The 24,790-nt window shown below is 47.1% G+C and overlaps 1 protein-coding gene across 1 annotated transcript in view; it reads right to left on the bottom strand.

Moving 5' to 3' along the window:
• Positions 1-24,741, bottom strand: part of LOC125714557 (coiled-coil domain-containing protein 85C-A-like) — a 44,941-nt gene extending 20,200 nt beyond the window's left edge. The window contains exon 1 of the mRNA XM_048985274.1: positions 23,279-24,741. Coding sequence (XP_048841231.1) covers positions 23,279-23,984 — 706 coding nt within the window. The 5' untranslated portion in view covers positions 23,985-24,741. The remainder of the gene's footprint in view (positions 1-23,278) is intronic.
• Positions 24,742-24,790: the final 49 nt, after the last annotated feature.

Here is a 24,790-nt window from a genome sequence, read left to right as displayed (position 1 = left end):
AATAAAAACAATACAAAGACACTACCGTCTGAAAGTTACAGAGGTCTTAGGCTAACTGCTAACACATTTAGCTAGCCAGTAGCATGTTTAGCGACAACCCAGTTTTCAGCTAAAGGTGCGACGTCTTTCCTGAGTAAACAAAGCTGTGTGAGTCTGTATCTTCACGGCCAGGCGTGCATCAGAGTCTGACCCTCTTGGTTTGTCGCCTCTGATCACATCAGCGCCCCCGCCATGACCCACTTCCGCCCCCCACCCAACACGGCTGATGCTACCAGCCCCTGGCATAGCGCTCATGAGGTTAGCTTAGGGAGACGCCATATGGACGACTAGCGTCAAGCCTCCCGGGACGGTGTCAGCGGGCCGGACCTGAATGAAAAGGCGAAGGGGCCTCCTTAGATAATCAAATCAAACGACTGATCCCTCATCTTCATGGCAGGGAAACACCACCCCCCCACCCACATCCCTCCATCTTAAGAACTAACCAACCAGCTGCATCTGTTCTCCATCTCTTGAAGTCAAACTTGTTTGAGGAGAACAGCAGTCTGCCCGCATCCTGCAGGCTTGGGTGCTCCTGAACATACAAATGAGTTCACACTCGGTCTACAACACAGGGAAAATCTGAAGACAAAGAAGAACACGCCTTCCATTTTGAGGACTATTTAAAAAAAATTATATATATATATATATATATATATATATATATATATATATATATGTATAGCTCAGCAGAACTGAAACGCTCTTCCTCTTTTTAAAGCCCTATCTGCCGTCTTACTTTCACTTAAGAGACTATTTCAATCAGGAGGAGGTGCAGGGGAGGAGGTGCAGGGGAGGAGGTAAAAAAAACATGGGAGTTACAGGCCGTCGCATTCCTTTCTGGTGCGCTTGCAGTTTTTCAGCATGCGATCTGGCCCCTTCGTGCTGCAAAAATGAAATCCTGTTGGCCTCAAACTGACTGACAGCTCATGATTGAAAGCAGAGCTTCTCTTTTCCTTTTAATCACCAGCAGAAAAAGGAGAAAAGATGGGGACTACAAACAAGAAAGGAGCCCCCTGCTACACCGAAAATGAAACGCAGACCCAGGAGACATTCAAGGAGCAGAGGGCAATGGCGGGCGCCAGGAACGTTCCCGGACGCGTGGCGTTCGTGCCTGACACGGGCACATCTCGCAGCAAACTTTTGGGCATGTTTCGTCTGTGCCAGTACGACCAAACCCCGGCATAAAAGAGCCGATTAGCTAATACGGCAATTAGAAGCACTGTCGATGGGGTAGGTGCTGGCACGTCGGCAGGAAGGCAAATAAAAACAAGCACATGTTGGTGAGAGGCATTGCTGCCGACATCCTCCAGGTCACGCAGAGACTCGGTCAGACTTCCTGGGCCCGCCGGGCGGCAGTGGCATGCCTGCTCTCGCACACCAAACCCTCGGCCGGCTTAAGAGGGATCTGCTCACATGTCCCGGCAGCTTTGTCTTACTTGCCCGACAACCGGGGAAGCGGCTGAGGTCGTGTCGAGGCAGAGCCGGTGGTGTGAATGGCTTGTGAATGCCGGTGAGCCATCACTATGGTTGTTCCCTCAGTGCTGATTGAACCCTTTCCATTGGTTTACTGATACCAATGCAATGCACAGCAAGGATTTACATGAAGCCCAGTTTATCATCAATAAGTCCAGCCTTCGAGGAATAACTGGGGTCTGGGTATGGTTCTATAGGCCACCAAGGCAATGTAGCATTCTGTCTAATTACATATATAGTAAACTGTGCATTTCATGTGATATTTCCACGCTGAGAGCTTTCTGCTAACTGGGACTGGTTTCAGGTTTGCCACAGACCGGATGAGCGGCCCAGTGGTTAGCGTGGTTGCCTCAAACATCTAGGATCAGGGTCCAAGTCACCGCCCTGGGTCTGTGCATGGCCTCATTTATATGTTCTCCATGTGCGGCAGTGGGGTTTACTGTTCCTTCTTGCGTTGATGTAAATGGTGTGTATGTGTGCCCTGCAACTGATTGGCACCCCATCTAGGGTTATTCCCTGTCTTGTGCCTGTAGCCTCTGGAATAGGGTCCAGTAACCCTGAACTGGACAAGTAGGTATATAAAGGACGGACGGATGCATGGACCGTTATCCCGTCAAGCCTCCTGTGTTTCTCGGCATTGGCTCCAGGCTCACTATGGATGGATGAAGCTACCATCTCAGCATTGCAGCTCTATATCTTTGGCTAGCTGCTATAGGTCATAATCAGCATTACCTTTACACAGTTTTTGCTCCTTTTGGTAGCTGGGATTCAGCCAAGATGTGGACTCTCTGGACGTGGACCCTGAGGGTTGGGAAATGGTGCCGTAATCCAAAGTAAAGCACTTGAAGGGGTTTATAGGAAAGAGTTAGGAGGCTATTCACGTTGTGTAAAACCAGCTCTGTCTGTTCGTCTGAAGTAAAAGGTAAGTAAAGTTAAGGTCACCCAGTCTGTTTCCAATCACACATTCTATCAATCATTAGCGCGTTGGTACAACCAGCCATGACCTCGCCCCCCTGCTGTGCATAGCGACAGACACACGTAAAGCAGAACTGTAGCTGCTTCACATCTACTTCAGTTTTTACATGTTAATTTCTAATCCAAAACAACAGCTATTCTCTGACTTCTCTGCAATCTCCACAAACGTCTGGAGAATTTTTGACATGCTACAACGCAGCCTCAGCCCCCCAAAAGCCATGTAACAATAATCTCTGATCCTACTTTCCGTGTCACACAGCCCACGTATGACACTCTGCACGCCGGGTCGACGCAGACCTGACCGGAAAGGTCACCTGTGACCTCCACCTCTCAGGAACATGTGAGTACTGCTGACTGGACATCTGCCCTCATTCATGTTACACCTTCCTAGGTATCACATTAATACCCTCACTAGCTAACAGTGGACCTTGGGACAGGAGACACAAGAGAAACCTTCTGGCTGGAAGCGAGCAGGTCCTTCCAAAGACCTTTCTTCAACGCATGACGCGTCAGCTTCCGCGATGTGACATCACGCCAGGTTCCCAGCTTGAACTTTGTGTCAAGGTTGTTCTTGGTTTAGGGTAGGCAGTCTGATGCTGGAGTGAAGCGAGGCCCCTGCCCCCACCACAATGGAAACAGACGACTTCCTCCCAACCCCACCCCCCTCCTCCAAAAGAGGTCGTCCAGCCCCAAGTGAAGCAGAGGTAAAACATATTCATCATCAATCTCTATTTCATTTAGCCAGAGTTATGCATCATGGGGGGTATCATCAGCTCTTAAGCGCCCCCCAGCCTATAACATGACCTATGTTTCTCTTTCCAAACCTCAGCTCGACACTCCTGGATGCTAAATCCCACCTCATTGTATCTGTGATGACTAAGAACCAAAAAATGCTGAAGTCACCGGTTTAAACCACGCTTCTTGTGTTCCTCTCTACAGCATTTAACAGAAAACCACGACGTCGCCGACTGAAGTGCCTTTTCCCATCGGCTCAGTGTAGCCTGGCTGTGTTTATGTGGCCCCAAGCACCTGACAAACAACTCAGCCTGTTTCTATATACAAGACTGCAAATGTTGGTCATATACAATATAATGTATGTATCCAGTTTACTCAATAATGCTGCATTCTCAGCACTACACTGTTCAAAATGTCAAGCGGCTGTCAAGGAGCCTTAAAACAACAGCAGCAATCGCTGTGCGGTGTTAGCGCAGGAATGGCGAGATGAGAGGTGCCGCGGTTCTGCTCACAGCTATGTCAGGGTGACGGCTGACCCCTTTGTGTCAGATTCTTCAGGAAAGCGATGGGGCTTCATCAGGCCTGTCCGACAGCCAGGGCGGGTACGCGGTCCTCATCTCTTGCGTGAGAGCTTCGCAGTCGGGGAGAGGTCAAAAACTCCACAAAATGCCTTCTTTGTGAAATATAAAATGGTGTCCAGATTAAGTTCTACTGTTAAAAGGAAGGAGAGCAAGCTGAAAAAACAATGGGGAGATTAGTATTTAAAAAGGGCTGTGTTCTGACTCCCCCCACTGCGAAGAACAAAGAAATTGAAGGAAATCCCGGATTGAAGAAGCAGACTCATCCACAGCACGCAGCAAAAGCGAGAAAGCCACGAATGACAAAGACCAGAAACAGCTGGCTTATTTACACCACGCATCGCTAAGACACGACACTTCAGCCACGCGAGAGCACTTGCCATGCTAATCTCCATCACTCCCTCGGACTGAATTTCCTCTTGGAAAGTCATTTAATGGAGGGATCCAGAGAAGGAGAATGGGGTCTAAATATGGAGCAGGACACCTGACGATCTTCTGTGATCTAAGTCATAACTTCGAGCCAATAACATGGAGGTTATCTTATAGTAGAAGAGAATTATTATCCTATTAGGGAAGCGGGAACAGCAGACGTTGATTAAGTTAGTATGTAGGTATTTCCTTGTATGGTTTTCAAATGAAGGATGTAGTTCTCATAAGCTCTGATCAGAGATGAATAGCTGTAGTACATTAATATAACTGACCCTGCAGTGCATCCCCGTCCTGGGCTCTCCGGTTCCAGGCCGTGAACATAAAATGTTAAGTTCCACCACCCAGGATACCTTAAACTGCTGAATTAGCAGTCAGCTGCTGTCTAAACAGGTACAGTCACAAGCGTGTGGGCGGTTAGGAGTGTCGTGTTCTTCCAAAGCAAAGGGAGGCAGTCTGCTCCCTACACTGAGGCTCTTTTAGGCCGGTCTCGTTCTCACGACCGTGCCCGCGGAGCCGAATCCCCCTTGAACCAAAAACACAGCTTCCCATGGAAGACACACGTAGGCCGTAAAGCATTATGCGTGTGTGTCATCTATACCTGCGCATTTGGGACTTGTGTTTTGTTTGGCAATAGATCCCATCTGTCCCACCCCCAATTTTCCCCCTTTTAAGTAAGTTTATTCGAGGTTAACCCTGACCTGGGTTTCCTGATGCATTATCAGTGGATCGGGTTATCAACCCAAAGAGATAAAAGGTGAATCCAGTAGGCAAACAACACATGTGGTGAGCTGGTCAATTTCTCCTGGGTTTCTTTGCAGGAATGAGGAAGTAATTCTTTAGCTGCCATCTAGAACATTCTGGGCTAAGTTGAAGCTACTTACGCTGTGGCGGCACCCAAAGGTAATTTATCAGAAAGGGTTTTATTGTAAATGAAAATGATAATACAAGCAAACCAGAACTGCCGCTGTGTTGCGGTTTACCCCTAAAATCACAGATATTAAGCACCAGAGGGGTGACATCCGATTTACGAGTGTTTATCATACGGCAAAATTTACACAGCAAAATTTATAGGGCTAATTTAACACCAGCTGTTTATATGAGCCGTACAGGATCCGGGCAAACACGGAGTAATGAGGTAATGCTGGTAGCTTTGCCATGTCCCGATTATCTGTTGTCACAGGAATGGGGGGGGGGGGGGGGGAGGTTTCAGACTGTAGCTGTCAGTGCGGCAATGATGCCAGTTTGTGGTTAACCTGCTGGAACAGTAAAACTTTCTGAGGCATATTTCACTGTAATGGGTGGCAGTAGTGTCTCAGACTTTATGGAGAAATTAATAATTCTATGTGAAGAAAAGACATAGACTTTATACATTATAGATTTAAGCCATTAATCAGTAGACTTACAGGCACCATAAGTATGAGAATCTGAGAGCATCCCTGAATCACCCAATGAATTTCTTTCTATTTTTAGTATTGAAAATGAAGTTGGTTTCCACACATGCTTGTTGTTCCTTTTAAACATGCGCATGATCTGGCCTCTGTCTCTAACCAGACCTCAGGCAAAGGAAAACATTCCCATGGAGAGGAGGAGATAAGCACTTAAGTAATTAACAGCATGAGTCGATACAAGCCACCCTGCCTTCGGGCGCCCGACGCGAGACCCTACTACTGCAAAACAGGCACGCCCTGCCTCGGGCGCCCGACGCGGGACCCTAATAGTGCAAAACAGGCACGCCCTGCCTCGGGCGCCCTATGCGGGACCCTACTACTGCAAAACAGGCACGTCCTGCCTCGGGCGCCCGACGCGGGACCCTACTACTGCAAAATAGCCCGTCGGGTGAGATTCAGCCCCACTACATCAGGACAGTTGGCCTAAACTCCATGATGGGCTGCATTATATCTCTTCTTTTAAATTTCTTAATATGGACAATGCTAGCTATAATCGTCTTACTGCGGAAAGCTCTGGATTATCTGAGTGGGGCATATGCGCCTTCCTTGTCCAAAGTTCCCTCCATTTTGCTCTCACTGTTGCCCCCCCGCACTGCTTTCCTAGTTGGGACCTTCCCGCTGGTTAAACAAGCTTCTCCAGAGCATTAACTCACGGCTGCTTATCATTTATAACACAGAGGCAAAGCAGACAATGCTCAGCTTTTCCTGCGTCGTGGTGCTGGGCAGGACACACCATATTTGTACAGTGTTATTCTCTCCTTTCAGTTTACCATCATTCTTTGGTATTGCAGTGCTCCCACCCCCCCTCCCCTCAGCTCTGAGCTCCATACCCTGCAAGGTTTCCAGTTACCATTCAGTTAGCAGTTATTTATGCGTAGAACAGCAAGGACTGTTATCTTCCATTCAAATAAATGGTACGTTTAAGCAATTAGGTGATGACAGAGGACAAAAATGTCAGCACATGCACAAACGGCACACTGACTCACATAAACATCGAGGCACGCTTAATCCGCACACGCTACTTGCTCACCCGAGGGTGCACACCACACTTGTGCTTCGTAAGCAATTTTAGTTGATCACCACATTTGAGCATCAAGCTGTACAAGTTTCATTTTTATTTGGTGTGAATCGAATATGTAAAGGTACAGAATTAATAACATCTTCAGCAACTTAAGCATATACTGCTATGCGATGACACCAAAAGCACAGCCTTTGCCTGAAATTGTACCCTACAATTATATTTCTGCTTGGGATTCAGAAAGAAACACACAGACACGCAATACCAGTAAATAGCAGATCCTTGGTCTTGCTTTATGTAAAATGTTTTAGTGAGCAGTTTAAAAACGACAAAATAACACCAACCTCTTGCATGCATGGAACATTTACCACATAAAAACACTGACAATCTGCCCAAGCACATTTTCTTTTTGCTGTATTGTGATTTGACAGAAAGGATTACTCAACACCCTGAGCACCCTCCCTGTCCCGGCACGCAAACGCGGCACACCCCACACTGAATACTGACACAGTGCTTGCTGCTCTACCCCCCAGCCTCATCCACGGTATGGCGGGAAGCCCCTCCACACACAAACACACGTGTCCTACACGCATGTACCCAGCCTTGTGGGACATCTGCTCCCAAGAAACCATGACTAACAAGTCACCAGTCATCCCCATCCAAATATTCAGTGTGTCTGCTGGGACGACGGTCTGCAAGACAGCTCCTTAGCCACAGACCTCCATGTGCTCCTGGATATGCAGACACCAAAAAGGGGGGATTAGCTGCAGAAAGGGGGGCTGGGGGTCTGCCTCACGCCGCAACGTGTCACGTGACCTGCCAGACAGTCGCTTAGCACGTATCTGCTTCCAGGGTGTTCCGCACAGATTAAAGATGGCTGACGTTTTTCTACTTAAGCAATTCAGGCTGAAGTGAGATTCGATCATCTCTCCAGAGACTCGGCACTTGTCCATCTCCCTAGCTGCTGCCCATGTGAACTGCCTTTTAGAGATATAGTCAAGTGAAGCGCGGGATCAAAAGTCTTTCTTCCTCATCAGCAAGACAGCTGTAACCCGTCTGTCATACTGCAGTGTCTGTAAGGGCCGGGGAGACCTGGAGGCAGAGGGTGCGAGCTGTGACATGTTCCCGTGGCTTTATTACTGTAACCCTTTAAATCAGGTGACATGCCGCAGGGGGGGTATTGAGTTCATAATACCGTGTCTGAACAATGCATCAAAAAATCCAGATCGAAGAGGTACCCAACCAATTAGACTGTTCAACCACGCAAACGTCATCTGCAAGCCTCTACCCATGCAAAAGAGACAACGGACAAAAAAAAAGGCTGCGACCAACGTCAAATAATCCCCCCCCTCGCTCAGACACCCACCACATCGAGAAACAGCGATCAGAAAATCTTCTGTCCTGGCAAGTTTTCTGGTGGCTGCAGAGAATTGGGCTGACACACATCTGACAATCCACCGTTCAGTGGTCTACGGCAGCGGCGAACACAGAAGGAGCTAACGGCAGCTTCTGACGTCACCCTGTCAACGAGATTTCCACCATTGACTCCAGACATTCGTTTTTTTTCTCCTTTTCCTTCCTGGATCCCCGGTGACTGCGGAAAAAGGAGGCACGACATCCAATCCGAGGTTCCCATTCCTATTCCAATTCTATGTTGTACAAGCCAAGCCCCTCCCAAAACAATACCCCCCCCCCCACATATGCTAAGACCCCCACTTGCAAAAGTTTCCTTGCCTAATTTTTTTCTAATTGATCTAGTGGTTAATAAACATCTTATGATACATGCAGCACCATCAGATCGACTGTAATAAAAGGAATTTGGGCCATAAATCTTTCATTTTATCGTTAGTCACTGAGAACTGAAGACATACTTCGACAGTGTGTATTTCAAGCGTGGTTCGGCTAGCTTTGAAGTTAAATCGACGAATAACGAATCTGACAGGCGCACCGAACGTGACGTTGCAGAGAGAGAGCTCACCATTGTCGCAATAGGAGGGTATCCTAGCAACAAGCCACTTGGTTTGACTGTAGCGCCTGCTTATGCTGTTCTCTCTTACATTCAATGACGGCACCCCCAAGGGCCACCCTGTCACTTAAAGTAGTCAAAGTACATGCAATGGCAAATCGGGAATCTGTTCTAAGTTATTAACAACATGACAAACTAATCGTCTTACACGCTATTTGGCAGAATCAAAATTATTAACAATTTTCAGTTTCATATTCCCGCCATTTTCCGGTGAAACTAATAAGAAATTCTACCAAAAAATACTGTGTGTTATCCTCTGTCTCTTCATTGATTTGCCTGCCTTTTCTCTATAAACCAAAAGAAGCTAGACAGCATCGAGAATAGCTAAACTATATTTATATCTGCTAGCTTTCTGTTTAGACTTCAGTACAGCTAATACTTATCTTGTTACAACTTCTCTGGGTATTAAACTCCCACAACAATATGATGAGAAGTCCTCAACAGTAACTTTACTATAATCATTTGTTAGACCGATTTAATTCATTAATTTGTTCATTTTAATCTTGCCTTGCTGGTGCTGTTATCTAATGCAACTTAAATAGCTTGAACCTTATCCATATATAAATTGTTTTTTTTCTACAGAGGTTATTTTAAGAATATTGTTAACGAGGACGAGGAAAGTCACAATGGTCCCGGATTATTAAACTACCGGCTGAGTGCAAGATCACTATAGCCACGCAAACGACGGGGAGCCTCACCAGACTTGCCCTGATTTATTCTGCATTGGCCCAAGAGCTTCCAAGGGTGGAACTAGGTTAACCACGAACCTCAGTGTTAGCAAGATAAAGGGGCTTTCCGATTCCTGTAAGCTTTGACTTGAGGAAGTACAGAACCAGGCGCAACAAGATATTCCCATGAAGGCCTAAAATGGGTCCGGTTCTCTTGACACAACTGCGAAGAAGGAGACGGTAGTAAAAGCTACACCGAAGCCGCAGGAATTCCGAGACAACAGAGAATGTGTCTCAATACCAGGCCAAATCTCCCAACTTTTTTCCTTAAAGTTGAATAATAATGCGTTAGCACAGGACCACTTGCTCTTTGTCATGCAGGTTACACACATTATCATTTACACCAGGATATAGTCAATACCTTAACTTTACATTGCATGCTACTTTATCAAAAATACATGCCTTGATATTTTATTGAAGCAACTGCAGTTAAATATGAGAAGATTCTGAAATTGCGGACTATTTACTCATAAGTACAGTCGTCCACCTCATAGAGTGTTAGGTATTGCATCAAAGCTGGTTTTAATCATCATAAGTCTGGTTCTTCATTATGATGTCATTGAACCTATTCTTTAAATACTCGCTGCAATCCTGCTCCCCTTCTTAGGGAAGCTGCTCTAAGCTCGCTGCCCATGACGGTGTGACTTCTTAGAGACTTCCTGATGGCGAACCGCTGGTTACAGAACAGTGAAGGTGCTAAATGCTCATAATGACTCACGCCCAGTTCGCCTTACTGACTTTCTCGCAAGAATTTGGTGCAACAGACACCGAGTGGGTCTCACAAGGGTGCGAGAAGGGGTTTCTTGACCGAAAGTGGTAGCGTGGCAGTTTTGTGGAAGTGCCACTCCAGACCCCAACGGCCTTGTCAGCAGGTCAGGAACCCGTTAAGAAGATTTGGAAGGGTCTAGAAAAGTCTGCTGATAGATGTACAGAGCCTGAGAAAATACAGTAAAGTCGTGCAGAATCCCATTTTCTCTGAGAGGATCATTGAGGGCCATCTCACCCGTGACACCTTACTTAAACATGCCAGCATGAGGGAATAATGACCCCGGAGGCTGGAATTCCATGATCCAGACCCTTCATATTCCTGTTTGCTATTGGATAATCTCTTTATAATTTTTATGGAACCCAAACCAAGTGTTGGATGAAATGAATCACAACGCCACTGTACCGACAAGCCATTTGAACTGCAGTGGCCAAACAGCTGTCTGTTTATCCCGCGAAAATGCGAAAATCACTTTGTAATGAATCACAGTTTGTCTCGGGGGATTCAGAAGCTGACATCCCATGAAGCCACCTTTCACACGGGGAGCGTGTTCGCATCCCCGGCGATCACAGTGCTTCACGGGCTGCCGAGCAACAGGAGATGCGGAGCTCTGCCGACGGGCAGCAGCTACAGCTTGTTTATTTTACCTCTTTTGTGCTTTGCAGACGCTACAAGTCACAACACCAGACACACCACGCGTCTAGTTCCCCACAAAGTGCTACAAAACAACGGCCTCATTTGGCTACTTGGTGGAGTGTTTCATTAACCCATGAGGGACTTCCTGCTGCTTTGGCTGCCAGCCCAGCTTACATGACGTGATTGATAATAATTCTTACAATAATAATGCATTTTCTTTATACGCCACCTTACTAAAGGTTTCTTTATGAAATCATAACAAAGGTAAATCAAATCAACTTATGACAGTATACAGTTATAGAAAGCAGCAAAAATGCAGTGAAGAGTATAACTGCGAAGGGTAAACAATATCAAACATAAAACAACATGAGGGATTTCACTGCAGCCGACGGAATTGAGCATCTCTGAGGGGAGCCATCTGGCAACAGCTTCCACAACATTCTGATGGTGGCATCCATTTTTACTGTCATACAGTCCTGTAACACGGGGTCAAAAGTGGTATTATGCAGCTCGAAAGATTAAATGGTTTGTAAAACATTAATAGGGACAGATAAAAGTGTATCGTAAACTGAGGAGTGATGTACGGCAACTTGAAACCTCCTCCATGCTGAAAGTACCCTCTGAGGACTCCAAGAAGGAACACTCCCGTGGAATGTCACAGCACGTGGGAATGCAGCCCACCACCCGAGGACCCTGACGGGTGACATCATGGCCCCTTTCACGCCTGGCGAGGGGTTAGGAGGGGGGAGGGGTACTTTGGGGGTCTCGCGGTGCTTTGTTCGGAGAACAATGCGGGGGGACAGATGGCCGGGGGTTTCCCTGGATGTGTGCTGGGGCCCACCCGGCCACCATTCCCAGCCGAGTAGCACTGGGAGCTGGTCTCCCTTGTGTGAAGGATCCGCAATCTCAGACTGTTGAGTAGAGAATAATCTGTCAGAACTGAACCACTGACGGCTACGGCATTTACATTTTCTTTTTCTGCACAGAGAACGCTATCTGGCACAAACTCTTAGCTTCATGAAACGTTCAAATTTTTCTTCCCATACTGCACTGCTAGGAAGAAATGGCGTCCTAGAAGACCGGGCTTTTTTTCATGGCTATTGAAGATACTGGCTTCCAAAAGAAACCCCCCCATGTGATGAAGATGAGCCTTTTATTAATCCTGGGTCTTCGTGATATTAAGGCTGATATCACATTTCACCCAGGAAATATTATACAGCAGTTATAAAACTGACTGTGTTGCCAAAAGGTCACAGATTCAAAAACCGTTTCCTTGAGCAAGGTAGTAAACTTGGCTTTTTTTGATATAGAATTTCTATGTCATATATAAATGTGTGTATTGGCATTACTATGCATAAACTGCTGTGCAGATGATTAATGCAAAATGTGCATATCTTATATGATATAGATCGTCTCAGTGGGAAAACGAGCTTTTAATTGTCTAAGTGTCAGGTCCTGAAATTCCAAAGATCTCAACAAAAACTATTCTGCTGAAAGGAAATCTGAGTGTCTTTAAGAAGCAACATGTGGATAACAAACAGGCAGACTCAAAGGGGGCCCCACTGGGGCCCATTTTTACAGGGTCAAATCCAATGTGCAGTTGGCAGGGTCACACACACAACGATGCCAAGGAGCAGGCAGCCTTGGAGGGTCCACTCAGCTCCCCCAATAATGGAACGTTCTGTCGGGGGTGGGGGGGTCAAGTGCGGCCCAAAGGACACCACTGGGAGCGTCGGTCCAGCCAGCCTCATCACTCATAGGGGTCCACATGCCGGAATGTTCCGGTTGAGATGGAGGCTGCGCGTACTTAACCTCATTCAGTAAACAAATTAATAGATATAAACTTTATAGGCTGCCATTTAGTTGAATTTAGGCAGCATGGCATGGAGAAAATCAACCCTGGATTTCACGTTCCATACGCCATCTTGCCTCCATCTTGCTTCCATCTCGTCTCCATCTTGTCTCCATCTTGTCTCCATCTTCTCTACCTGTCCACTCCTCCTTGGTAGTTATCCAGGGGCTGGGAGAGATACATCCTTTCATGAAGTTTATCTGCACCCTTCCAGTTCAGGTCAACAACACGATACCTCAAGGTGGGTGGAGACAGTCAATTGGGGGGGGGGGGGGCAATCCTGACCCCAGCAGCAGCCAATAATCAGTCGCTGCTTGATCTCAGCGAAGCCCCCATCTCCGGAGAGTGGGAGCAGGCGACTCCGGCTTGATACCGAGGAGCTCAACCTCTGGATCCTGCCGATGTCTGTGAGAAACCCCCTTTGTTTCCTGAAGCTCCAGTTCCCCACTTCGAAGGCTCCAGCGTGGGAACTTGCGCGGCAGCGTCTGCTCCCCGCCGTTGTTCTCTCCCGCGGGGGCCGTCAGCGCGGCACTCGGCTCCGTCATCCCGCAGTGGCGGGTTGTCTCCCTCTCGCTCGCTGCTCCTCGCCGCGATAAAAAGGGCTTCTTACAACAATATTCCTTCTACTGTCTGCAGGGAATGCAGCAGGTCCCAACAGCGCTCGCGGCTGATGCCATCCTCGTGCCTAAATATAGCCCGGCGTACCCCGATCAGAGAGCAAGCCGCCTGAAGCGAGCCTTGCTAATGTCTGATAGGAGGGCAGCCTTTGTCCTGAACTCACAGCACTTAAAGAGTCTATCCCATTTAAACACAAAACGCGGGTCAGCGGGAGGTTGAGGTAAGGGGTAGTGAGCCCCTCGCTAAATGGGTTTCAACGTCTAATTGCTGCTACACCTCTGAGAAATCCATCTAACCTCAATTTCTTTGGTAAACATTAATTTGAATAAGTGGGCATTACACTACATTCTTATAAATAGCATTCATTTTACCATATTTCATTCCAGCATGAAATAAAGGTTGGGAATAATTCTAATTTGAATTTATTTTTCTGGAATGGAACCATAAATAAGTTCATTCAGTTCTTTTATTTATAGCTGTCTATTTATATGCACAAGATTCTCAGTTGTGGAGACATCAGTTCCACCTCTCAACTCCACTAGAGCGAGACAAACATTTGTGAGACTCCATTCCCCCCCCCCCCCCCCCCCCCCCCAGGTCTGAGCCCAAACGTGGGGCAGGGACACGTGACACGCATGTTCCCATGGCAATGTGACTTCAGCATCATTCAAAGTCGCAAAGTCTCGCTCCCACAACATCTGGAATATGAGCGCATGGGGACCTGGGTGGGCACGTAACCCGGCGAAGCTTCTCCATTCAAAACCGCAAAGACCACTCTACACAACCCTTACCACAACAAAGACCCTCCCCCTTTGACAGCGGGACACACCAAGGGCAGGTAGAGCTACAATTGCACCATAACTTCCGCGAAGCGACTTTAAACTTTCAATTGTAAAGAAAGTAAGAAATCAATCCGATAACCAACAACTTGGACAGCTTCCTTTGCAGGCACCAAAAGAGTAACTGAAGTCTTTCAGCAGCACTGTCATAGAATGCTTGTGTTCTAAGTGAAAGGGGACACAGATCTTCTCCTGGCGTCCCACCACTTAATAAAATAAATAAAACAAACATAAATCCTTGATGAGCAAATCTCTCTGGAACGCAGATAAAACCACATTTGTCTGAATGTTTTTTTTTTCTGCATGTCCTTGATACGCCCTGCAGTGTGTCCCCACAGAAGTCAGACTGGTTTAATATAGCAGGAATTGAACTGAACTCTTATGTTTGGTTTCTAACCTCTCTGTACTTATCCTCACATTCTGACATGAACAAAAAAAGTAAAAGTCACGTGGCTAGAACAATTTGGAACAATTCTGAATATTTGTAATTGTTTGGTAGTGCCTAGAGATTTACAGGGGTGGGTGGTCAGACTGAAGGGGGGGTTCTGTGGCTTAGGGTAAATTTCGCTGACTTGGGGAGTAATCATTGGTTATCGAAAAGGCTCATTTATAACTTGAAAACGGTGCTCAGAGACCAAATCCCCCACCCGCCCTCCCGATGCGTGCCTGTTGCTTGACTGCAACATAAACCTGCAAAACGGACGTCCCCTAATGTGTGGCCAAATAGAGAGCGTATATGCAGCATGACTGCATGGCGGACCACAGTCGGAGGGGTGACCTGCTGTCATACGGCAGCGACACCGGTGCTGTCAGAGGGACATGTGGGCGTGTGCTGCCCAATCAAAGGCGGAATGGGAAGATGCAGGAAAGGCGCTGAGCAGGGCGCCCACATCACCCTCCGCACGGCACGACCAGGCGAGCCGGTTCTGCCATGTCTCATGGAAATGACATCATAGGCGATGCCCTTGCTTCGATACTCAACAGAACAAAGCAAAATACTTTCACGAGAAATGTGACCTGGATATCGGTAAACTGAAGGCAAAAAAAAAAAACATCTCCCTCCTTTCACTATGGACCATGGTAGGAACTCCCCATCTACGATATGCCTGTCCCCAGATCGTTCTCCAAAAACTGATGCCATCCAAGTGTTCTGACAGGAACCCTTCACAAAAACCTGAGGAACCCAAGAGAACAATTACCTTCTGTATTTGACTGACAGGCAATCCCTGCATTAACTCCAGCCCAGTGGTGTCAGTGACTGGTACCAGTAACTCGATTCTAACAGCAGTGTCAAGCACAGAGCGCTGATTTGTGACTCCATTACAGGGGAGCCGGTGAGGAGCTTAAAACCAAACAGCTTTCTGACCTTTTAGGGAGTCACTGAAGGACGGATGCCCTGACCACCACTCCCCCACAGCCTTTGACCACCCCTCCCCCCACTGCTGCCCTGTCTGTGGGACAGTTTGAGGTGTGATATGCAAGGTGCATTTGGTTACATTACTTGCTTCAGCCAGCAGTGACATACTGGTACCTGCAGACTCGTTCTAAGCAAGAGGGAGAGACATTTGTAAGATCAATGAACCAGGTATTTCGAAACCTCACGTCATGTATTCTGCAGAGGCAATTAAAGTGATTAAAACTTCCCAGCCCAACTTGTAATTATGGATTTAAGCAGGTGTTGCCTCCATTTTACGTCCAAGTTGGCTACGTGGCTCCTCAGCGTGATTTAAATTTTTTTTGCACTTTGGCGTATGTTCATGAAACCACTGGCGGAGACGTCGGGAGGGAGGGGGCCTCGCTGCGTGAGGCAGCTGGAATTTTCTGCTGAGATTTATCACTGACAGGTTGAATGGAGCCCACCCCCCATAGTAATGGCATCATTTAGCAGGCGCCTGTTTTAACTCAGGCCTGTATTCCCTTCATCTGCCCTTATCTCCTCAGTGTAGGTGCACTGGGAACAATCAGGGATGCCTCCGCATGGAAACCCCTAACCCCAGTGCCCTGTTTGATAGTCCCCACTTCAGCAGTGGCTGAGTGCACAACCAAAGCCTGCCTGGTTCTCACTACCGCTCATTAAGGTCCCAGAATGTCCTGCTGCTGTAGCCTACAGCAATTGACTTAACCACATATCCAGCTTCACATATATTGGCTGTGATGGACCACCATTCGGTTTGGGAGCCCCCCGCCGCATGCCCCCTGCCCCCCTGGGGAGGGCCAGGACTCACCATGTTCTTTATAAGCAGTTATAGAAGATGCATGGATGGATAAATTGGGAAAAACCATAATGTGCTTTAAGTTGGTCTGAATTAAAGTGTTTGCCAACCACTTATAATGATCATCTTGTATATTTAATATAAAAGCCTGCAGTGTTACACTTAAGTGGACGTTTGTTTTGAACCGGAGCAGATTAATTAATCTCAAATTTATACTCCGCTGTGCAAGTTAAAAGCGCCTTTGTAAGGGCAGGTGTGGAGCCCCGTGGGATGATTGGAAGGTCATTGTATCAAACGCTATGGCTGGCAGTGCGATTTCACTGCTGGGTCCTGGAGGAAAGTGCGTAACCCCAACTGATCCAGTGACTGGCTGACCCTGCATTTTCATATGTATGTTGCTGTGGTAAACAAATGTTTGCCTGTAACCAGTGGTGCAATGCACAGCTTGTGATGTATGTAAGCTCTGGTATAGTGAAAAGCTTGTGTTCTTTTCCCCAAATGCTACCACAGTGCACATGCATCTGAAGTTTATTCCTGCCATTGCTGCAGTGTGTTGTATAAGTTGTAACTGTAATCACTGCTCCAATCTGTATTACAGATTTTTTTGGATTCAAATGACTGCCACTGTATATTTTATATGATTCGATTCTAAGCACTGCAGCAGTGTGTATTATAAGTTTGTTTGGATTCTTACCACTGGAGCAGTATGTATTAGTAGTTGCTTGGATTCTAAGCACTGTTGCAGTTTGTATTATAAGGTTGTTTCGATTCTAAACACCATAGCAATGTGTATTACTATTGCTGCAGTAAATATGAGAAGTTTGTTTGGATTTCTACCACTGCTACAGCAAATATGAAAAGTTTGTTTAGATTCTAAGTACTGCTGCAGTAAATACAAGAAGCCTGTTTTCACTATAACCAGTGCTGTAATTTTTTTGAAGCTTCTCTTGACTTGATGCAGTGTCATGTTATGCATCATAAATTTTTGCCTGAAGACTTGCAGAATGCATGAGAATGTTTTTTTTTTTCCATCCCAATGCAGTGGTGCAGTGCAGGAGGCAGCGGTGAGGGCTTGAAAGCCTCTATTGCGTCTCACAGCAGCAAGTTCTGAGGCAGCAGATGAAAGCTCGTTCAGTCTCAAAGCGGCAGCTACCGCGTTCCAAGGTTAAGCTAGGCCTCGTTCGAAACACCAGCAGCGCAGTTGTGCGGCTAAAGCCTGCCATGTCTTTCTCTGGTACTTATTTAGCTGGTGATCAGAAGGCCAGCTGACACACTTAAGCTCCAAACACAGCCTGTAGCCAGGATTAATCCTTTGGTCGGCAGAAGCTTCAGGTCCGTTCGATGGGAGGGATACGGCTAATTAGCATACATGTGATGCAGTTAATCGTGCACATCTCTGCGAAGAGGAATAAAAACACAGACACACCCAGACATACATGCAAATAAACATCCTTCTGAACAAAGCTCGAACTATTTCGCTTCATATTTACAGGATTCCTTCAACATTTTTCATGGAACCGGTGAATGAAATAGTTTGCGCAATCTCATCACTCACTGTCTCATTGAAGACTGAAACCTGTGCAGGTATTATGCATGAACAATGAGCAAAGCGGCTTCACAGTCTTGTTGTCAGTTTAAATAAAATAATATCTAAGCAAAGGGCGGTTTAAACGTGAGGAAAAAAGACATAAGAAACACTTCTCTATGCAAACACGCATAGTTGACCTCCCCCCTCCCCACCCAAACCGACAGCGGTGTTATGATGCACTGTACTCTTAATGTCCCTTTGTTTCACTTATCCTGCTTTATGCTGGGAAAGAAGCATGAGTTTCTGCTTTTGTCTGCACACAGGAAGCCATGGGAGTCATGTGAGGTCGCATTCAGCTGCACGGGGTGAAACGGGCATCCCATTCCTGCAAGGGCTACCATCTTTAAACAGCCGAAAAAGGAGCCCTAGCAATATACACAATATCCAAAAAAAAAACAGATCTTAGTATGCATTCCTGTGGCACTACGCAATGCTATTTTAATTCAACAGCCTGGATCGATGTGTGAAATTGGCCAACCGTCCAACCCCCTTCCTTATGTTCCCAGCCCCTCCCCCGCTGCCATCCTCCCATCCAGGGCTGCTTCCCCCCAAAGTTTGTGGTACCAGCATCACTGCTTCTTCTGATTGGCTATCGGGTGGGAGCAGTCAGCTAAAAAAAAAACAATTACCAAGCCGGCGGGATCCACCAGCTCTAGCCCACCCCCTCCCCCAGGCCCTCCCCCGCTACCCCAAACTGACCCCCACGGCCCCTGATAGTTCCCACCACGCCACTTTAATGGCTTTTGTTGCTGTCTCTTTTTTGTTGTTGTTTTTTTTAAGGGAGACACAAAAAGCATGGGGGAGGCGGGGGGGGGGGGGGTTACGTGGGGAGGAAGATATGGTGTCCATGAACCATTGGGGGAGGGTGGGGGGCGGGTTCTGATAAAAGACAATAGCAGGGGGCACCACACAGAGGAGGGCCACGGGAGGTGGGAAGACGCACAGAGCGCTAGCGGACCTATCAGAGATAAAACCCCAGACCAGAATGAGAGCTGGGCTTTAATAGCTTCACCTCCGCCAGCTCAGCGATGGCGCCTGTCTCAGCCGGCCCACAATGCCTAGCTGCAGGGGAGTGGCCTCTGTATCGATAATACGCCCGTTACGCAACCCATGAACAGGCAGCCAAGTTTCACTGTAAAAGTAACCACTGGGCAAGGCGTTCAGTGTTTATTTAGTCCGTTTCCGCACCAGACTTACACTACCAGTGCCCTTTACACCCACAGCGACTTCACTAGGCTTAAAGCCAATAGTCCTACTACGGGGTGTCAGCACTGCGCGCGTCACGAAGAAGCACACAGTATCAACCTGATCAGATGGGACCTGGTCTTTACGTACATAAATGCTAAAGCACAAAAGGGGATTCAGAAAGAGATTGGAAACAAACACAGCCACAGAAATACAGGGAGTTGGAGATATACGCTTCACTGACATGCATCACTCGGAATGGAGGCTGGCAGAGTCTGCCCCCGTATCGATCACTGCACGTCACGTTGCTGCGGAGAGTTTGGAAAGACAGAAACCCACCGGCGTTTTAAAGGGTTTGAAGGAAGCGAGGTACTTTTAAGATTTGGATGACCACACCGGGAGTGTTAAGTTAGCCGTGGCTTGTTTATTGACGCAGTCGTTCTTAAGGAATCCACCTGTTTACCACACACTAGAGGAGTACAACATGTTCACAGCACTGTGGGGGGGGGGGGGTCTCAGCTGGGTGGCTTCCACTCAAAGAGCTGTGCAGGGCTTTGTAGCGTCCCCAATTACCATCTCAGCTTCAAGGCGTCCTTTATCTGCTTCCTGAAGGCCACTACTCCCACAGATGGACGCAGAAAGGCCAGATTCACACAGGACTTGATAAATGTTTGACTTTCTGTGTGTACATGGGGGGTGAAACGCGGGTTGGGGCGCCGGGGCCTGATCTGGGCTTTTCGGCACCTCTCCCTCTCGTTTCCAGGGAGCAAAGTTCAGCAGATGAATTAAGTCCAGTACGACTACACGAGGTTTGTTTTCAAACCATCTAGTCCTAAGGACACCGAGAATGTGAATTAATGAGCATTTAGCCGAAGCACGGGGATTCCCTTCCACACGCTGACCTGCAGCTCCGCGGGTGCAGATCCAGCATGGAGCCGGCCGCATGGCCGCAAGTCCTGCCATAATTATGCCGCCATCTGTGCTGCAGGGCTGCTAAAGAGCGACCAGGCCAGGCACCGCAGTGCTTCTCCTGAGGTATTTCACACCCTGTGCCCGAAAGCCCGGCCTCTCGGGACTGGCTAAGCACCTGACTTCAGAAGGCAGTACTACACCCGAGTCGCCCAGGTGCCGGGTCATGCCTCCATGTTTTCCGCTTCCCAACACGTGTGCAAAGCCCCGAAGGCGTGGCAAGAAGGGATGGCGGAGTTTCCACGGTAACATGCTCGGCGATTCTGATTCACCAAGCCGGGGGGGCCTCAGCAGAGGGGGCAATTTAATAAACAAAATAAGTTTTCTGATCGATTTGCAGAGTGAGGAATCGTTTTCATGCTGCAAAACTTTTCTGCTACCTTTTTGGTTCTGTTCTCAAAATGGAATCGAAGCTCGTTCTGCATGAGAGCATCACCTGGAGAAACAGGGGTGGTTTCTCAATGCGGACAGGGTTAAACAGCAAGCTGATCGCACATTCTGTTACATCAAGCCTGTAACACAAATAGTCTCCTCTGTGAAGGACAGCCTTTAAGAGGTTAGGGTACAATCCCTCTCCCCCCATTAACCAGCAGAGAAACAGAGATTTTAAGACTCAAATTCTTGCACTTCTTTCGAGTGCCGTCTGTGATAGCCATCAAAAATAAATGATATAAACACAATATTATTGCCAAATATTTAGATAAAAGTATTAGAGTATTTTAATTATTTAATCTCAGCTGAGTCTGGTAATTTCCTAGTGATGGTTTTAATGAAAAACATTTTCTCCATCCATTCCAAAAAAACAACATCAACATTTCGTCAATGAGCCAAACAAGCTTTTCAATTTCCAATGGAAATGTAGTTTCTGCATCTGCAAGTTCTCTGCTCAGGGTAGAATGCCTCATGACGACAAATAAACCACCGGAAAGAGATGCATTCAAAATCAATTCGCGTGTTCGCTGCTAAAAGCAATTAAGATAAGCCCATCCTTGGCGTACATGAAACCAAGGGACACAGTTCCACACAATCTGATTGCAGCTTATAAGATTCTTTAAAATGTTTCTGTCTGGCCAGTCAATGTCCAGGCTGTACAGTTACTTCACAGAAAGTGGCTACATTGACTTTTTGACACCAGGTCAAAATCCAAAGCAAAACCAGAGTGTGGTTACTTTTTAACCAGTTTATGTATCAGTTTAAATCACCCAGTACTTTATTTAAGCAATGACATATTTATCAAGGAACAAATATTCTGCAAATTAAATGGAAAATTCATGCCAACAGAATTGTTTCTACAGTTTGCTGCTTTCAAAGTACAGGTTTTGGCTATTGGGTCATTCTAGATCCATCATATTTTTAAACGTCGCCGCTTAGTAATTGCACTGCTTACGCATTACGTTTAAACATTCGCATGGGAATTATCGCACCCCCTCCTGCTGAAGGCTTCAGCCATTGTAACAAAGCCACAAACTTACAAACTATTCAGGGTTACACCGATCTTAAGGATCAGTATTTCCGGAATGCTACAACACAGGCTCCAGTTCTGTCCTCAGAGATGACACCCTGCCTTACGTTCCTCCCATGTACGGCGTACACACACTGAGCCCGTCCTGTCTAGCCATCCTAGAACCTCTCCTATAACGTCAGAGCTATGACCCCCCCAGACCTCCGCCATGCGGCAGGACCGGTGAACAGGTCACGCAGTGCCTAACCCTGATCCCATGCCACCCGCCACTTTCACATGCCCCCATCACACAACTTCTCACACATTCTTTGTATTGTTTATGTACTGTTGTTCTTTGACTTCCAGTCAACAATGCCGACGACATTCCTTCACCGTCCCATTGCCACAACACCAGTTTTACCAGATTGAGGTCTTCTTCATCAGTCGTTTGTGAAACGCAACACAGGTGTGGTAAATCCTACTTAGAACAGAGCGAGCGAAAATATTCCTGGAATTCGGCTAACATTTTTTCCGTATTATTCCAGGAAATTCCTTCAAGAGAACAAGAAGTATTTCATGGCCAAAGATAACAGCGGTGACACAATCCTGTTCGTAAAATACTCCCTTTCCACAAATCCATCTTTGAGCATCACTTCACGAGATCTTTAGAAGCGCGTTGATGGGACGCTGGGCCGTCCACACGTGGTCGCCCTGGGATTTACGCCTGGTCACCTTCACCGTTACTCAGTTCTGTGGCTCATGCTTGAATTCAGACCACCTGGGCTTATCATCACCCTGATGAGGTAATGAGTAAAAGCACTGCCAATAAGCACTCTTAACCAGGGATCGAGGTCTGTGCTGTAACTGACTGTCCCTGCTCATAAAACACACAATGGCAGTTTGATATCTGGGTGTGGGACAGCAGAAAGTACCTCACAGGTTAAGAGTTTGCTCACAGAAGTTGAGAGTCACAGAAGGAAATGCATCCACAGTGTGATTAGCTCTGGTCTCCATCAGCCAGAAACAGACACGTTTTTATCTTTTTTTGTTTTTTTTTTTTTAGAACACCATGCCATGCTTTCTGACCACCAGCGATGTTGAGTATTGCAGCTTGATTTTTGATTGTCGGCAGAGCCAGCTTCCCCAATATACTGAACTGAGGGGGTTATTTTTCTTTGGGAAAGAAAATCAATAACAGTGCGTGGCCAAATCTGGAAACCCACTAAGATCTATAGGGAAACACATGTCCAAACGGCAGATAATGTAATCTCCAGCACACAATAAGGCTGATTGACAGTAACTTTCCCGGCAGTTTATGTATTTCGTACAACGCCATGCTTACGCGATTGCTTATACATGCACCAAACCTCAAGACTCAAACCCTATTAATAATGCCCTGCTAATGAGGAAATGATGATGCATGCAATAAGGACACCATTATAATTAGGAAACGCTATAACCGCATAGGATATTTGATACATTGAAGCCAATGGCTTTTTATTTTACTTCTTATTGTTAATTTCCTGGCATGCTTATAACCACACCCAATTCAATGTTTTCAAGCTTGTATGGTTTTTACAATTGATTAAATTGCGCTCATTAAATTACAGAAACATTCTAATCCGATAAAATACTAATGAGACATAAATATATTTCATGACTACATCCCTCCAAGCCAGGAGTTTCCGAACCGATTTGTGACCCAGAGCCGCATCTACGTACCGTTCAGCCCGTTCGGGATGCTCCTGTGGTGGTGCGGCGCCAGCAGATCGTCCATGGACCTCCTGACGGCTCCCACCTTGGCTTCCCCTGGCTTATGCACGTGGTTGTGGTGGTGATCGGGGCTGCCGGCGCTACCGGTGCTGGACGTGCTGCTTCCATCCCCTACGTCCCGAACCGAACCGGAGCCGCCGTTCAGATTAGTCAGGCTGGACTGGCTGTCTATGGAGCTCCTGGAGCCAGCCCCGTTCCTGTCCTCATCCAGCATGATGATCACTTCCTTCAGCTCGACGTTCTCCCGCATCAGCATCTCCTGGCTGGCCTCCAGGTCCTTCAGTTTCTGTTGGTACAAGCCCACCTCCTTCCACATGGCGCTGGCGGTGTACCTGCCGAACCTCTGCCACTCCCGGGACAGTTTCTTGCCCTTCTGCCTGTCATCATCTAAGAAGCAGCAAAGCTCCCTCAGCTCGTGGTTGTCATCTTGGAGCTTCTGGTTGGCCTCGGTCAGGCCGCGGATCTCGTGGAGGTGAACCTGCAGCCGCCGGTTGATGTCTTTCATCATGTTGCCGTGTTCCAGCATTAAGTTCATCTTGTCGCTGTCCACCTTCCTCAGGCGTTTGATCAATTCCTCCTTGCTGCATTTCAGCATCTCCTCGTCGGAGACCTTACTTAAATCATCCATCGGTCCGTCCGACTGGTGTTTGGCCATCTCTTCGTGTGTCGCGCTGTTATACGGTATAAATCTGAATCTATGAATCTATAGGAAACGTGTTAGCCGAACCTTGAGGGTGACACTGTAACCACAACTGAAGGCATGGTACAGACAGTCGGAAAGTCAAGGTGCCGAGTGTAACTAAATAGCAAACTACCGGAATGCAAAGCAATAGAGCAAATAAATAAATATGAAAATGTAAAAGCTCTGCGGCTCCCGAGGCTCATCCAAAATGATCGGCAAGCTTCAAACTGCTCCAATAGTCCTTATTTGTCTAATAAGGTAAATACTGGAAAGTAGCGATTTAATAAGCTTCTTCTATTTGCCAGATTCTCTGTTAGATTATTGAAACGCATCAGCCGTCTTCATCACAGTCCCAAGACACATAGAGAATGATCGATGAAAAATACTCGTGGTTCGTATTCCGTGGCGAGGCAGCTACAGACCATGCAAGAATATCAGCGTGTTTTTCCCCCTATAAATCTAAAATATAATATACTTCAAAATCTACTCTGAACCGTCTGCACGGGATTGTCGTATTTTAAACTTCTAACACGGATCAAAAGTATTAGCCTACTCTGAAAAGGGAAACCGTACATGAAAAGGTCATTAAAATAACTGAGGAGCAAAGGCGCTTACGTGCTGCAGAAGGGTCGAGTCCCCAGTCAGATTTGTAATTTGTTCTGCCCCATTCGTCCCCTCGTTTGAAATTACGGCGGAGCGTCGCGGTCCGGGTGGCCAATAGAGGGCAGGTAGCGCGGAAGGTGCGCCCCCGACGCCCGGCGCAGCCCCCTTAAAGGGCC

This window comes from Brienomyrus brachyistius, chromosome 19, assembly GCF_023856365.1.
Source record: "Brienomyrus brachyistius isolate T26 chromosome 19, BBRACH_0.4, whole genome shotgun sequence".
NCBI classification, from domain to species: domain Eukaryota; kingdom Metazoa; phylum Chordata; class Actinopteri; order Osteoglossiformes; family Mormyridae; genus Brienomyrus; species Brienomyrus brachyistius.
This window is presented reverse-complemented; position numbering and strand designations above follow the sequence as displayed.